This window comes from Barbus barbus (assembly GCF_936440315.1).
Source record: "Barbus barbus genome assembly, chromosome: 32".
NCBI classification, from domain to species: Eukaryota; Metazoa; Chordata; class Actinopteri; order Cypriniformes; family Cyprinidae; genus Barbus; species Barbus barbus.
Window position 1 is genome coordinate 18837380 of NC_136760.1, and position 16377 is coordinate 18853756.

At 36.0% G+C, this 16377-nt stretch overlaps 2 protein-coding genes across 11 annotated transcripts; both read right to left on the reverse strand.

Annotated features, from left to right (window-relative positions):
• Window positions 1-55: 55 nt before the first annotated feature.
• LOC306852575 (oxysterol-binding protein-related protein 6-like) lies at window positions 56-13222 on the reverse strand. 9 transcript variants are annotated; one of them, XM_079389514.1, is made up of 23 exons: window positions 12980-13204; window positions 10992-11220; window positions 10522-10665; window positions 10363-10416; window positions 10156-10269; window positions 9226-9381; window positions 8901-9003; window positions 8694-8812; window positions 8525-8611; window positions 8199-8222; window positions 7587-7737; window positions 7334-7464; window positions 6485-6577; window positions 6095-6260; window positions 5225-5511; window positions 4562-4699; window positions 4416-4479; window positions 4246-4324; window positions 4024-4168; window positions 3778-3928; window positions 2599-2725; window positions 2322-2444; window positions 1296-2244 (listed from the first exon to the last, which is right to left on the reverse strand). In XM_079389514.1, the coding sequence occupies exons 2-23, from the start codon at window positions 11121-11123 to the stop codon at window positions 2136-2138; spliced, it is 2697 nt and encodes an 898-aa protein (XP_079245640.1). In that variant the 5' UTR covers window positions 11124-11220; window positions 12980-13204; the 3' UTR covers window positions 1296-2135. The 9 variants fall into 9 exon arrangements, 8 of the variants coding, with proteins under 8 accessions (XP_079245640.1, XP_079245641.1, XP_079245642.1 ...); XR_013782635.1 differs by lacking the exons at window positions 6485-6577; window positions 10992-11220 and adding an exon at window positions 56-1117 and having other exon boundaries at window positions 1851-2244; XM_079389515.1 differs by lacking the exon at window positions 8199-8222 and having other exon boundaries at window positions 12980-13222.
• Window positions 13223-13623: 401 nt separating this feature from the next.
• Window positions 13624-16275, reverse strand: LOC306852775 (large ribosomal subunit protein uL10m-like). 2 transcript variants are annotated; one of them, XM_079389844.1, is made up of 5 exons: window positions 16218-16274; window positions 15605-15774; window positions 15334-15498; window positions 15107-15251; window positions 13624-14725 (listed from the first exon to the last, which is right to left on the reverse strand). In XM_079389844.1, exons 1-5 carry the CDS (start codon window positions 16255-16257, stop codon window positions 14445-14447), a joined length of 801 nt encoding a protein of 266 aa, XP_079245970.1. In that variant the 5' UTR covers window positions 16258-16274; the 3' UTR covers window positions 13624-14444. The 2 variants fall into 2 exon arrangements, with proteins under 2 accessions (XP_079245970.1, XP_079245971.1); XM_079389845.1 differs by having other exon boundaries at window positions 13625-14701; window positions 16218-16275.
• Between the last annotated feature and the right edge of the window lie 102 nt (window positions 16276-16377).

Consider the following 16377-nt stretch of genomic DNA (forward strand, 5'->3'; position numbering starts at 1 on the left):
ACGTGACGGTATACAGATAGACAGGGTGGAAAAATGGACACCTGGCAGGGGCTTCAGACTGACTATACATCATCTTTATTAAAACAACAATGTAACATGCAGACAGCCCACACACAGACGTCAGTGACACAAAGGAAGAATGAGCCTTCAGTCTAAGCCTGTCAGGCACCGCTGGCATTCAAAGGTGAGAATGACCTCAGACAGATAAGTGGGTGACAAGATGCCACTGCAGAAGACATACACTTCTGGGACACACCAGAAGCCTGTGAACTCAGAACTGTCCATTTATAGAAGCTTTCTGCATCTTCTGATCACAAATATGCACACAGACACTTGCATATGGTCTGTGTCCTAACATGAAACCTTTGTAAAATAGAACAATTAAAAATGATGACTCTTCGTTAAAATGCATTGCCATCTGTGTTCATAGAAGTTTCCGAGAAATTGTAAAGTGCTGCAAAAACCAAGATGGTATCAATATTCTGTGGCCACTCTGTGATCACAGTTTTTTTTTTTTTTTTTTTTTATAAAGTCAGCAAACTGACTCTAACTGCCTCTGTTTATTTTTCATGTATTTTTATGCAAAAGCAAACAAAACATGAGTAATATGGTTAAGACTACATTATTTTAAAATGCCAATACTGGATTAGAAAGCCATTGCCAGATTCATGCTTAGTTATTCAGCTGGGAAATTTGTAATATTTTACAAATGCAATTCATTCATTTGCTTATGGGTTTATTAAGATTAGTTAAGCATTTGACAATGATAAGCAAAAAGCGAATGGCTGCAAGACATTGCAGCAATATTATTTAACTGATAATCAACGTTAAAGAACAAATTTGTATTTTAAAGTGCAATTAATGTGTTTCTATGTTAATTTAAAAGATGCAAAGATTATTAATCTTCATGTTTGGTTTCTTTTTATACACTGAAATGCACTTAAACATTTCTTACTGTTGATGTGCACTCAACATAATGAACAAATTGTCTGTTGTTGTCATATTAGCAGTCAATCCATGTTTTGGCTGACCCCTGGTGGACATTTTGCTCCTCATATATTTGAGTGTCAATAGCAGGAACCCATTTAGGTTATTCTCTCTGGCACCATCCTTGTCTCTGTGGAGTTAAAAGCAACAATTTAAGTAATGTTATTAACAATAAAAGAGGTGCTTCTATAATAGGTTTCCTCAGCCAAGCAAACTGAGCCTCAGATACAGCTGTCAAAATACTGTAAATAATATTAAATGATGTTTTTGATTCATTCTAAATGTAATAAAGACTGAACTATACAAATTCATTAATATTGTACATTTTATTGCTGTTTTAAATAACTATACAAGTTGTACATTTGCACACTATGATTTTTTCATCCAGGCTTACACAATATGGTCGTTTGGGTTGAAACTGTGAGCTTAATTCATACTTAAATGCCAATAAATACAATATCATTGTCTAAAATTAAAATGACATTTAGTTCATTAAAAAAATAAGACGTGCAATATAAGATTGCTGTGGACACATTTCAGAAATCACCTACAGCAAAACGTCAATAAGGGCCCAAATTAGAGTTAATCCATTTACTGCTCAATCCTGCTCAGGTTCAGACATAGCTTTGCAAGGGAAATAATGCTCCTTTTATAAGTTAATGGAAGAAAAAGTTAGTTAATGAGACCTCTGAATATTACATGTGATCAAATAATCTATTTTCTTTATCCAGACTCCTGTTGTTTCCACCGGCACATAAGTACTTATATAAAGTGAAAAGTAATTTAACATTGACCATAGAAATGTGCGTGTGCGTAATTGTTAAAGCTTAACATCTCCAGAACTCGCATACATTCTCGTTTACCTTTTGGCTTATATTTTATCCAAAGTGGAAGACAAGGTCAAACTGTCCACCAAGTTTTGGTGTCCTCAACCATAAATTAAATAGAAATCTTCAAAATGTATCCCTCCTCTTGCTGTTTGGTAAAAGCATCATCCTTGCTCAATGGATTTGGTTTAGTACAAAAACCCTTGGCAATTCATTGTTGCTCCCAAAAGCTCCAAGTTTGTAAAGTCTTTCCAAAACTGTGTGCAAACTGAATTTATCACAGGCATTAAGTGTCCACAGCGTTGCAGCAATCTGCCTCCTTCACCATAATTCCAGGTTTTTAACATTGGAAAAACCAGGATTATCCCTGATCTTCCAATACGTTCCATTGTAAAGCCAAACTTCCCTTCCAGCAGCATCCAAAGTTTTCCTGTAAGATGGGAACATTTTAACATTCCAACTCTAATTCATATGAATAAATCAATTGTAGGGTTGATGTCAACTCACCTGAAGAAGCGAGGGATATGCTCCTCTCCTCTCTTGGCCAGAATTTTCCTCCTCTCTCTTTGCTTTTCCTCCACTTCATCCTTCTTTTTGTCTGTCTCCTCTATTTTCCCCTCCTCAAGAAGCCTAACAACACCAACACAGAGTAAATGTAAAACAGAGGATTTTATGGACTTGCTATATTTTAAACATAAAACAGAGAATCCATTTATGTAGCACTCTTAAATCATTCTGGCTCAAACGTCTGTCTGTATATCAGTGTCTATTAGGAAGGTCTCACCTTTGGTCTGGGCGCAAGCGTGTATCTGTAGGGGGCAGCAGGGGCTTAAGGTCAGGGATCAGCTCATTCATCTCTATTGCAAAGCTAGAGAAGCCAAAGTAAAGCATGTAGTTCTTGGGCTGTGGATCTGTAAGGAAGCACAGACATTCTGACAACATCTGCCAATACAAAGATACATCTTTCATTTATTTGTTTTGTCAGACAGACCATTAAGAATTGACCCAATACATTCCTGGTCTTCTTGTGAACAATGAACCTATTTCACAGTGATGACGTTTTTCCAGATATTAACATTGTAAATCAAGTTTTTTTATATATATTTTTAAAAATATAATGTACATTTATAACACTATACTTTGTTTTTTAACTTGGCATTAATTTACTGTTTCTAATAAAACGGGTGAGGAAGTTAAAAAAACCCCGGCTGTTTTGATCAACGTCATCTCTCTTTTTGTTTCCTTATTTGGAAAGTTATAGAAATTATGTTTTGTTTTCTTTTCTTGGTAACAATTCGGTAAGCAATTTACCAATTCTCTCTATTAACAAACCATTAACTATGACTTTTGCCTCAATGAACTCCTAATTTGCTGCTTATCAGTAGTTAGTAAGGTAGTTGTTAAGTTTGGGTATTGGGCAGGATTAGGGATATAGAATATGGTCATGCAGAATATGTGCTTAATAAGTACTAATAAACAGCCACTGTGTTAATAATATGCATGCTAATAAGCAACTGGTTAATAGTGAGAATTGCTCCCTATACTGAAGTGTTACATTTTTATACATTTTTAATGGGGATGCAAAAATTATGCAACATTTGTTATGGTTCCTGTTCAGCACTATCGAAGTTTACCAATTATGATGACTTCTGCTGCTGAGAACCCTCAAAATATGAAGAGAGTCCATGGCAGCACGAGTTACCACATAATGCTGACCAATATTCAAATATGTATTTAGTATTTTCTAAGCAAATGCATTCGGTCTGGATAATTCCCAAAGGATAAAATACATTTTAATTAAATTTAATTTTCTGTTTAACACAGGAATACAACACATTTCAAAAGGAATTTGGGTTGCAAACATCAGTCCATGCAGCAGTGGGCTGTTCATTGACTTCAATAAAAAGGCACAATAATAAAATAGAAGAGTATTCAATAAAATTAATGAAAGATGACTACTCACTTGGCTTCCAGATACACTGTGGATTGGGAAGGGTGTCACAGAAGATGCCTTCATGCCAAAATCCACCAAAACGATGGATGACATTACCAGACTCGTCTAGAACTTGACCCTGCACTTCGTTTTTGGAACCATCTGAACCCCAGTAACGGGACTGAGAGGGGAAAAAACATTTTCTGCATTTGTACTTAGACTTTTATCTATGTATACTCAAATGACAACAACATTTACATTCAAAACTGAACACACCTTGACAAATGTGATCTTACAGGTGCAGACCGAACTTTTCAAATTGCGAATAATGACTTCGCCGTAGTGCTCGAGGTATCGCTGCTGACTGAGGACACTGTGGATGCACGTCACCACTTTGTTCCATTCATAGTGGTCCCCGTATCTACAAGTACAGTATATCAAAGATCAGAATTCTTCTTTAACACTTCAGAATTAAAATTCCACCGACACCATACTTGCTTTTTAAGAGTCACATTCACCATCCCTGTTGGCATGATCTCCAAAGATTTGCCCCAAAACTTGTTTTTCCATCTCTGGTCTGCTCTCAGCATGTAGAATTAAAAAAGAATGAGATTCAAATTCAAACATATAGTACATTAAGACATCATCACACAGGCCTTAAAACATACCCTGCCAGAAATCAAAATTGTCGGATTCCGCATGACATGCAGATATTGGTGGATGATGGGAAACCTGAGGGCAAACAAAACCATGGAATAAACAACTGCTTGATAGCAACTTATCTGATGTATGATTAGATGCGATTATTAATTACCTGTTCACTAATGTAGCGGAAACCTCTGTCCTCTCTGATACACTCAAAAGTCTCTCCCAGAACTGGATTAAAAGGTTTGTAACGGTTGCGATACTGAGCCGTGGCATAGCCAGATATGGCGAAAGCAGCAATATAAACCTTTACAAAGACAAAACAGAATTTTCTAATAAATAAATATGAAGAAATGCACTACTGTTTAAACATTTAGGGTAAGATTGCAGATTCATTACATTGAAAGAGAGTGACAGTAAAACATTTATGTTAGAAAAATTCATCCTAGAACAACTGTTTCAACATATTAATAATAATAATAATACAAGTTTTTTTGTTATCTTGAGCATCAAATCAGCTTATTACAATGATTTCTGAAGGATTATGTGATACTGAAGACTGGATTAATGGCTGCGGGAAAAAATATATTTTCCATCACAGGATTAAGTTACAATGGAAAATAGATTAAAATATATATATGCAATAATATTTCACAATATTACTTTTTTTTTTTTTTATTGGATCAATTAAAAGCAGTCTTCTTTCAAAACCATTACAGTATACAGATATAGTAATAGTTTATTATATCATTTATACACTTCTAAATGAAACACACTCCTTTTGTAATCATTTGGACATGTACAGTTTTGCTGAAGTTTCTGTAATTATTACCATCCTCTGGTAGGGGTCATCGGTGTGATTGGCAGTGTCCAGTAGGTCAGAGTATTCCAGCTCCTCACAGAGTCTCTGCAGCAGGCACACAGGCTCATTCAGAGCTGCAGGCATGGAGACACGGGACAGATCCTTCCCTATGTTGTTGTAGAGGATAGTCATCAATCCAACGTGGCTGTTGTCAGGGCAGACTGCAGGCAGAGTAGTACGACGTCCGGTGTTCTTTATGCTGTTCAGTTTTGGTGGTGCCTTTGAAAGGCTGGCGCGGTACTTTCGTGAAGCCATTGCTGTTGAGTTGATAAGAAAAAGATAATGTTGTAACACAATGTAATAGATTACAATAAACAAAAGTACACTACAGTTCAAAAAAAAATTTTGTGTGTTTTTTAAAAGAAGTCTCTTAGGCTGCATTTGATCAAGAATACAGCACAGACAAATACTGTGAAATATTATTACAATCTAAAAATAATAGTAATTTTTTATATGTAATTTATTCCTGTAATGTCAAAATTAAATTTTCAGCAGCCATTACTCCAGTATTCAGTGTCACATGATCCTTTAGAATATATATAATCATTCTAATATGCTTATATGGTGCTCAAGAAACATTTCTTATTATCTATGTTGAAAACAGTACTGCTTAATACTGTATTGTTGAGGAAATGTGATACACTTTTAGCATTCTTTAATGAACTGAAAGTTCAAATTCATTATTACAAATTTCTTTACGGTCACTTTTGATCAATTTATTGCATCTCTGCTGAATAAAAGTATGAATTTCTCCAGCTGAACCCAACCCTTTGAATGGTAGTATATATAGACACCTAAACACCACACACGTGCCTACTGAGCATTTAATTTTTTACTAACCATGAGCCTCATCAGGCTCTGAATTACTGGATCCATCACTCAGACCGGACTCATCGGACATCTCAGAAGAGCTCGCACACATAAGCTCATCACATGCATCAAAATACTCTGCCGCTGAGTCAGCCACTGAGGGCGCACGGAAAGACAAACTACGGCCTGAGCCAGACTGAGTGAAACAGAGACAGACATGTAGGTAGTCAGAAACTGTATGCTTGATTGCATCATACTGCTATGACAATAAAACTATGAGAGGACAAAAGAGCCTGTCGGCATATGAAGTAGGTGTAACCCATCAACCTGTAAACAGAATAAAAAAGCAGAGGGTGGAGGAGGGAAAGAGAGACGAAAATGGGAACAGGATGAGTAGGTTCTGGGTAGAAAGAGACACACCTTCCTTTGCAGCACAGTACGGAAGGAATCTTCTGAGGAGTCGGAGGACACTGAGAGTTTGTGGATTTTGGTGTGACGGGACTTAACATCTAACTGAAGATACACATACACACACATCTATGCAGTAAAACATAACATGTAATGCACTGAAAATAAACTATTAAACCAGTGGTTCTCAACCTTTTTGACTCAACAATATTCACAACAATATTCCAAGCCCCCCTGACTTCTCTGGTTGTTTGATAATTCACCCAAAAACGAAAATCAGCCTCAAGTTGTTCCAAATCTGTACAAGTTTCTTTTTTCTGATAAACATAAAAGATATTTTGATGAATGCGAGTAATCAAACAGTTGCTGGTCCCCATTAATTTCCATGGTATGGAAAAAAAGTACAAGTCAATTTTGATTACCAACATTCTTCAGAATACCTTCTTTTGTGTTCAACAGAAAAAAGAAACTCAAACAGGTTTGGAACAACTTAAGGATGAGCAAAAGATCACAGATATTCATTTTTGGATGAACTATTCCTTAATTATGAAATAATCAGAAATTTTCAGTTATTTATTTAGCTTATTTTAATGCATGTTTTGTCTTGTTTTAAATAATTTCAAATCATCTTGAACTTTTTTAGAAATCTGTTGAGGCCACAGATTGAGAACAACTGTATTAAAGCATTTACTAGCAGGGGTGTTTGCTTTATGGTATAGAACCAACAGCATATACATCATCTTTAATAACAAGATACGCTCTAGTAAATCTATTGTTTGCAAGCATGCAGACAATTTCAAGGCAATACTGCTGCACTTTTAAGCTTTTTTGTGCTTTTTAAGTAATATAAGTCCTTATCACCTCAGCCAGGCTGCAGAGGTTGTTGATTTGAGCAGAGGTGGTCTGGTGAAGCTCCCTGCTGGACCAGGTGTCCTGCAGCCTTTGGCGCTCCTGAGCAAGAGCCTCATGTGTAGTACGCAGAGAGGCATGGACTTTATGGGAAAAGACAAAGTGCTGACCTTCAACATTATACATATAATACAGCAAATAATCATAAACTGAGTTTAAATTTCAACCATAAAATCATTCATGTGTTACTCTTATCCTTTCATACCTTTCAAGGACATGGAGCAGATGTCTTGGTGGAGTTTCTTGCTTTCTGATGAGGTGGAGGCTGGTGGGGTTGCCTGGGTGGAGACATAATCGGTCATCGAAGGGACAGAGGTTCCCAGGTGGGCAGAACTGGTCAAGTGGCTTGATGATAGCTGCATTAAAAAAAGTGGGTTGAAAACAAGTTGGAGGAGATATTATTATCTACTTTCTGCAACATGTAACAATCAGAACCTATAGTGCATTTACTAAACTACAATATAGACTACCATTCAGTGACTTTTTTTTTTTTTTTGAAGAAATTAATTTTATGTAGAAAGGATGTATTAAATTGATCAAAAGTGAGAGTAAAGTCATTTATAGTGTTACAAATTATTTATATTTCAAATAAATGCTGTCCTTTTTAACTTTCTATTTATCAAAAAAAAATGAAATATGTATTATAAATATATTAAAATAGAAAACCGTTGTTTTAAATTGCAATGGTATTTAACAATAGGTAAGAAACTTACTGACCCCAAACTTTTGAGTGGAAGTGTTGTAAAGCATTTGCTAGGTATAATGTGACGAAAATTACAAGGTTGATTTACAATCAGTGTTTCTTGTGCTGACTTACCGATTTAGTAATCCCACGAAACGGCTTCATGTAAAAAAGGAGTTGACTAAATTACTGGGGGTTTTGAAGCTCTAATGCTTACAATACATTGGCACAACACAAATGCCTGACTACAGTATGCAAAAATAAAATCAAATAAAAAATACACAGAGATCTTTGGGATGACACTGCACATGAATATGAAATAAATTCCATTACGGTTTCCAAACCTTTGTGGAAAACATGAAATAATCCCATTGGCAGGGCAATCCCTGTAGGCAAAGATTACAATTGCTTCCAAGGCTTTATCGAAGATATCGAAAATAATGTAAACTGAGCAGCCTCACCATTCCAAGAGCCTCAACTCGAGACAGAGTGCGAGAATGACCCCAAATCTTTCCACTCTTCTTCTTGGGTTTGTCGAGAAGGAGATTCTATGGGTCAAACACATGTGGGAACATTTACTTGCAAGTCATTTTAGTAAAGGCCTGTCTTCAGCCTGCTGCTTTGACTAACCTGCATGCTGATAATCCTCTGGAGATCTCCGTTATTGACCATTTGGCCCGATTCTAGAGAGTGCAACTTTTGGACCAGCCGTTGCAGCTCATTCAGCTCCATTTGACAACGGGTAAACTCTGGAAAACAACACAAATGCTGCATCTTATTCTGTACATATGCATCCGTTTATTACAGTTTCACTAGTATTTAAAAGCACAGCTGTACCTTGTGCGCAGATGTCAGGTTCTTGGGTCTGTAGCCAAGCTGACACTTTCCCATTAACAGCGGGATTGACACATGGCAGAGGTTCACCCACATAAGACGCGCCCTAGAATTGTTCATATGACATCCATTTGTAACTTCCATCAGACAAATAAACTATTAAATCACCGAAGCATCTATTAGTGTACATTTACAGATAAAACCACCGTCTGGGACATTGAGGTCTAATCACTAATTCGTCTTGTTCTTAAACTGTGAGGACACATTCTCCTAATCCCTGGTGATTTAGAGGGCTACAGGAAGTCAGTGTAGGAACAACTTTACTCACCATGTCCTGCATGGGACTGTTTTTGTGAGATAAATGACTGGTCTGGGACAGGGCCTGGAGGAAGCCATTGTGAACGTGTGCAGCCTCGTTTTTCTTATACATCCTGTGGGCACTCAGTTTGGTGACCCATATGTAATATGAATCCGGAGTCTTGGCCTAGTTAGAAAAGTAAAATGAGTTCAGTTGACATTTTTGATAGTGAATTTATTTAAATGAAATAATTAGCATAATTTGCTGAATGAAGGAAAAGTATTCACATGACATGCAGATAAACAAATTAAACACTTAATCTTTTTTTAGAATGTTTTATTTTGATTGTTTTTATTTTAACTGATTTATTTCAACTGTATTTTTTATTTATTTAATTAATTATTAGCTTTTCATAAACTCATAAACCCCCTGCATTTCCTTCAAAACCCTTCAGGGGTTCATGAACCCCAGTTTGGAAGTATTTAAGTAGCTGAATGACTTATGGAAGCCCATTCAATCATAGAATAAAAAAATATTTAAAAAGTTAATTGCAATTTATCACAAAATTCTGACTTTTATGCAGTAATGCTGGTTTATATTTCACAATTATGAGGACAAAAATCAGAATTGCGAAGTAAAAACTGACTTTTTCTTGCAATTCTAAGACTGTATCGAGCAATTCTAACATTTTTCCTCAGAATTCTAAGTTTACATTTTTATTGAAACTGCAAGTTTATATCTCCAAATTGAGTTTCTATCTTTCAATTCTGAAACCGAAAAAAGTCGAAAAACCGAAAAATAAGAGTTGTGAGAAAAAAGTCAGAATTGTGAAATAAAAAGTTACCTTTTTATTTTCTATCCCATGATGGAAACCAGCTTCCATAGAACTAAAGATCAATTTAGCTTTAAAACAAAAATGAATACATTTCATTCAATTATATGCCAGCATTAATGACTTACTTGAATGTGATACATGATGTCTCCAGCATCCAGATCTATGCGCCTTGCTTTTTTGTTCACTGACATAACTGCGAGACTGACATCTAGTGCACCGTGCATTTTCCCTCTAGAAAACTGTTGAAAAAGTAAATCCCTGATTGTCAAAAAAAAAGCCTGGATGCAAGATCTGCAGTTGCTTTTAAGGAAAAAGATAATTAGCATACTTACATCATGTTGGTTTTTTGAATATCGCAGGATCCCTTTATCCAAGACAAAGTATCTCTGTAAGAAAGTATAACTTTAAAGTTCATTAAATTTTACACAGTTCTACAATTATACCAACAACTATTAAGGAAAAGATTACATGAAACATTTTTTTCCTCATACCTTATGCCACCCTTTAAGAGGCCACTTTCTCCTCTTCATCAAGTAGCCTTCACAGATTCTTGGAGTATTCGCATCCTGCATGTTTTCTCCAGTGAGGTTCAAATCTACTGGAAAGTCGTCCATTACTTCCCAGTCTTTAATATTCTATTTGGAACAAAGGGAAAAATGCAATCACAGTTGACGTACAACAGGGCGTTCCCATTTAAACATGTGCCACAGGTAATCCCTATGAACGAAATGTAATTGTTGAGCTTGTTAAGACAAACTTGTTGGTTTAGCTTTCACACCATCTGATTGGACACTTGTTAGGTGTTGAGCAACTGGTTTCAAACACCCAAGGGCAGAACTCCTAATGCTAGCTTTTCACATACAGTATGTACTTGTAAGGAAAATATTTAGGTGTGTCCAAAAATCTGTTGAAAAAAAAAAACAGAGTTTGAGTGTGTTTATGTCAAGCAGATGTTACAAACCAGTCGTGAGTGACGTGAAGATGCTGTGCTGCTGCTCCTGGAATGAGTGGGCTTATGCCAGCCACTAGACACCTTCTCCACACCACTCATCTGTGACTGGACGTGGTCCAGTGAAGACCCGTGGGAGTCCATTTTGAAAATATCCTCTTGTGCACTTATTAGTCGAGCTTGGTGTGAAAATACACTCTGCTAGAGACTCCTTCTCATTGTACACTAGAGCACAATATGTCTGCAAAGCAGAGTTTTCATTATTGGCTTTTTAGAAAGACAAATCATTTATTGGTTAGTCAAACAAGCATGTGTTAAGACTGCTAAGAAAGTTAATTGTATACTATATTATGTAACAGGATTAGGAAAACAATTAGCCATATTTTCGATAACAGAGGTTTCTAAAAATACTATGAAAATACTGGAATTTATTTTTATACCATTTTGATTTTTAGTACACTGAAACTATAAAAGACAATTACTTAATATTGAAAATAACATGTCTTTGTGATATTGCACTTATTTTTTTATTCAAACGGTACATGAAAATATATAGTTGCCTTTATGTTTCAGACCTACTTTTATGAATGCTTTGTACAGTTAAATGCCATAAATAGCCAAGGCAGTAACCGGCACAGGGACAGTAAACAGAAGCCATACAATATCCAGAGAAAACTCCTCTAATTCGGTTATTTAACAGCAGGGATCTGCCTTAACCAACACTTCCTGGGCAGGACTTTAACTTCTGCCCTTTACTAGATCATATCGGTTCATCGTCTCATAAACACTTCAAATGACTTACTATGAAACACAACAAGAGCATAGTAATGCAAAGTAAAGAAACCAAAATAATACACTCATAATTACATAACAGTCTAAATGATACTAAACCATTATGTATGGACCAAGGAAACACCTTTATTGCTGCTTATTCTTAATTACATACTGACAGATTATTGAAAAAATCCTTTTTCTAGATATAAGCTGAATGGAATGTCATCAGAGGGGTGTGACAGAAACCAAACATGTTTTATAGAATCTCTAATTGTCTTGACAACACTGACAAGCTCATACATACCCATTAAACTAGAATGAGGGCAAATGAGATGTTTTGTAAACAGACGAATTTGTAGTTGAGTAATGAACTATTTGATTACACAATTGGCACTAAATAGGCCTATCTGAGGTAAAAGCAATTGGAATTATTCAATCATAACCATAAATCATCATTGTTTTATGTATGTTTTAGATATCCTTTTTTATGTAAGGCAGAATATGCACAGTAACACTTATGTTTATGGATAGTAACCTCATAAAGGTAACGGTCCCTATGGGAGAGGCTTAGTGTCATTACGATAATTGGCTTTGAATAACCCTTTTTAGCAGCCCTTATCTTGAATAGCTTTTCACCATGAGCATGCTGACAGGTCACAGTAAATATGATGTACAGCATCAGGAAAACAGTGTGATGTACACGTTTGAATAATCGTAACATCTAGTAGTTTAGAGTATTTAATTGTAGATGTCACTGTAAATTAAAAGAACTGAACACGATTTAAAAAATTATAATAATTGTTAAACAGGTTTAGTCAGACAAAGTAACCACGCCTTGTCTAGTAGCCTATGTGAAGCATCAACAAGCGTGTTGAGAAACTCAAATTTAATGTAGCTGAAGACTTACTCTTTGTAACTAAGATGAACTCTACAGAATAGAAAATTATTGTATAGCCTGATACTCTTACCAATCACCACATTGGCTGCCGATGCCAATAAATTAAATGTAAAACTAAATTTTAACAAATTAAATATTTTTATAGTTATAGAAAATGTGTGATTAAGTAACTTATCCAGTTAGATTCACCATGCACTTAATAAAGGCTGTTTTCCATACATATCCGTTTCCAAACAGTAAATATATAAATCCACTTCAAAGATCTATTTCTACTGCTACCAGCATTTAAAACCACAGTTTCTTTAAGTATTGTAACTCGAGCTCTTACCTGAGGTTCCTGCTCTTGGCCAGCGTGTGGTGCATCTCTGAGTGATTCCCTCCAAGCGCCTTACTTTCATGTTCCCCCATTTGTACAACCTTGCGTCACTGTACTGTCAGAACAGGAAACCAGTTCAACCACTTTCTACTAAAAGTTCAAGAATGCAGATATCCCATGTGCATACAGCTCGCAAACTATCCTCCACTGGTGACTGAACATCCTCCAAATCCACCCAAGGCTCCCATCCAAATCATTATCCGCATTAGTGTCTTAAAAGCTGTTGGAATTACAGGCATGTAGGAGGAACTTCACTGACAGCCAGCCATTCAGGTGAATTACATCTGAAACTATTGAGTTGTTCTGCCATTACCTGTTTACTGGGATGAGATCACCTCCAAATGTAGTCATATTCAAGTGGGTAACCCCCTATTGGTTCATATTTTACCACACACAGAGCACATACATTTAATTCAGAGACGTTTTACAAATTCAGATAATTTTTTCCAGAAAGAGAATTATACATAATTGTAAAACTGGCCTAAAATTAAACAGTGTGTCAAAATATGAAGAACAGAGACACTTCTACACTGAACCCAGAGTTACAACCATAAAGGACTAACTGACCTAGATTAACATGAAGTAATCCAGAGATTAGCACTAATCAGGATCCGTGACCACTAGCTAGTGTTTATTTTGGCAGTACAAATACATGCTTCTCTTGGCTTTGTAACTTACAAATCAGTTCAAATACACTTTAAATTGTTTAAATATCCAAAAGAGTTTAAGTCAGGGTCTCTACCCTGCTCCAGGAGAGCTACTCAACTCTAGTCTTAATCAAACACACCAGAACCAGCTAATCCAGGTGTTCAGGGTTACTTGGAAATTACAGGCAGGTGTATTGGAGCAGGATTGGAACTGAAATCTGAAGGAAGCAGAAGAGAGAAGGGAGCAGGGTTGGAGACCCCTGGCAAAAATAAATAAATATAGACACTGTACCTATTAACCTGTACATACCAAAAGAGTTGACTAGAAAAAAAGCTGTTGCATTTCCACCATTAAGGCTGAAGAATAAAAGATGCAGCACATTGACTTTTTAAGACAAGCTATATGGGTTAAATTGTCACAATGGAACCTGCCATTAAATAGCCTATTATTGGCTCTTCAGCAACATTTAACAGCAAAACAATTATTAACTAATATACATGGCAAATATATTCTTAAATTGTATAAAATGTCATTTAAATTGCACTTTGAAAGACAGAATTATTACTAATATTATACTAATTTAATGTTTTTTAACTAGTAATTTGAAACCAACATACAAAATCACTGCTAGAAAACAGCAGAGCTGTTGCCTTTATGAAACCGTGACAAACAAAATTCACCTCCAACTATAGCATATACTTTAACTTGAAATAACATTTTATTATATGCATTTTATGTTAACCATACACAGCTGTTCATTTTATAAAATTCAAGCTGCTGTTTCCTGTATTGTAGAAGTATGTTTATCTGTAACAGCATTTGTGGAGTCCCCAGAACCTTGCTGTTTGACATACTGTTGAAGGAGGGCGGAAAGGTGAGCTGGATGGTGACGCAGCATTGAGACAGTCCGTGAAGTCATCACTGTTAGACCACCAACTATCTCACCCTGGATAGTGGTCATAGACGGGAGCTTGGAGTAACTGAGAATGCCTTGATATGAAAGCAATGTGTTCTCTATACAAGCGCCTGAAAGAAAATGGCACAGAAAGCCTGAGAGACAATACCAACCATTTTTAGAAGATCTTTAAAGTAATAGTTTACCAAAAAATTAAATAACGCTTGTTCAGTGCTTATTTCTCGCCTGATTCAGACGAGACAACTTTTTCACTTTTCACTGGAAAAAGCAATATTATGGTGAATAGAGGGCCATTTTAGCAGGAAGTCAAAAACATCCTAATGATGGATTTGTTTATTATAAACATGCAACTTTTCACTTCAAGATATTAACTGGCTAGAGTTGTCTGGATTATTGTCTTGTTTTTAAATCGGCTGTTTGAATTCTCATTCTGACGACACTCTTTTACTGCAGAGGATCCATTTTTGGTGAACTATTCCTTTAAGAATGCAAATTCATGCTTAGGAAATACTCACCTAACAGCACCATCTGAGGACTTTGTTTTAACGCTTGGAACATCTCTTTAACCTTTGGCTCTTTACTAACAAATATCACAGTCTGGCCAACAAATAGAGGCAACATGTTACTGTAAATGCTGTTGCTGAGAAAGGACCTCGTCACCTGCAAAGAAACACAAATAAAATGTCACAAAGCAGTAGCGCACATCTCAACAGTGGTAAGCATCACTATAATTTGCCATTACCTGGTTTGGGAAGAACTTGACACTGATATTGTGTCTCTTCAGTTTGTGTTTCAGCACCATGAGGTCCTCTGCATTGATTGCATTGTTTTGGACCACAGCAATCATCTTACATTCCTTAAACAAGTTTTCTAGGTCTTTCCTCAGCAAAACTGCCAGAGCACTTTCCTAAAAGGAAAAAGAGTAGAGATATGCATATCATTAAACACTTAAAATGACACACTTAAAGCCTTGTAAGATAGTGTTCAGTAGGTAGGCTATAGCAGTGATTGACCTCCTCAATCTTTCTGACTCGTGGAGCCAAAGCAGCAGGAGGAGCTGCAGGTGTGGGGGGAATGTACTCTGTGACAGCCAACAGCTTCTGCTTGAGAAAGTGTATTGGCTTTCTGTGACGAGTAACAGCTTTGGAGCCGTGACGAACACTCTGGCTTAATGGCAGCCATCCTGTAGGTTATAATATGCAAATATTGGTAAGTATAACATTAAGGCTAGAATACAAACATTACTATTCAAATTACATTATGAATGTAAAGGATGCCACAAATGATTCACTAATATCGTGAGACCATCACATCTGGTGTTTTAATCATGAAAATAAATACAAGGGCTTGCCAAAAATCCAAAATAGCAGCATGCAAACATAACAAATGCTAAATATGAAGAAATGTACCAAATAACATTGAGCACCTCAAATATGAATAGCATATTCACTGATAGATGATGATTATACTGTACAGTACCACAAATAGCTTCATAGTGGCTTTCAGATGTATGTAATTTTACGATATAATTCATAAGTTACATGGTTGTAAATGACAGGTATTGTCTTTGTATACATGGTATTTACTTATAATATTTTTTGCAATAATATCAAACCACAATCTTACCCGATTTCGGGAAAAGCCTGCAATACAAGGTCGCTGCCATCTTGATCCGGAATTGACGTGGGGCCGTTTTGTTGAATTCGTACTTACAAAATAAAAGTCTTTATGGTTACGTTAAAAAATTTTTTATTATATATATAATAAAAAATAAATACTACAAAAG

Coding starts and splice junctions, on each gene's coding strand:
- LOC306852575 (XM_079389514.1), bottom strand. CDS start 11,123: ATGGACTCCCACGGGTCTTCACTGGACCACGTCCAGTCACAGATGAGT. Junction 10,270..10,362: donor ATTCAAAAAACCAACATGAT/GTAAGTATGCTA, acceptor CTTTTTCAACAG/TTTTCTAGAGGGAAAATGCA. Junction 4,325..4,415: donor CAATTTTGATTTCTGGCAGG/GTATGTTTTAAG, acceptor TGCTGAGAGCAG/ACCAGAGATGGAAAAACAAG.
- LOC306852775 (XM_079389844.1), bottom strand. CDS start 16,257: ATGGCAGCGACCTTGTATTGCAGGCTTTTCCCGAAATCGG. Junction 15,775..16,217: donor CAGGCTTTTCCCGAAATCGG/GTAAGATTGTGG, acceptor TATAACCTACAG/GATGGCTGCCATTAAGCCAG. Junction 15,499..15,604: donor GAGTCAGAAAGATTGAGGAG/GTCAATCACTGC, acceptor TTTTCCTTTTAG/GAAAGTGCTCTGGCAGTTTT.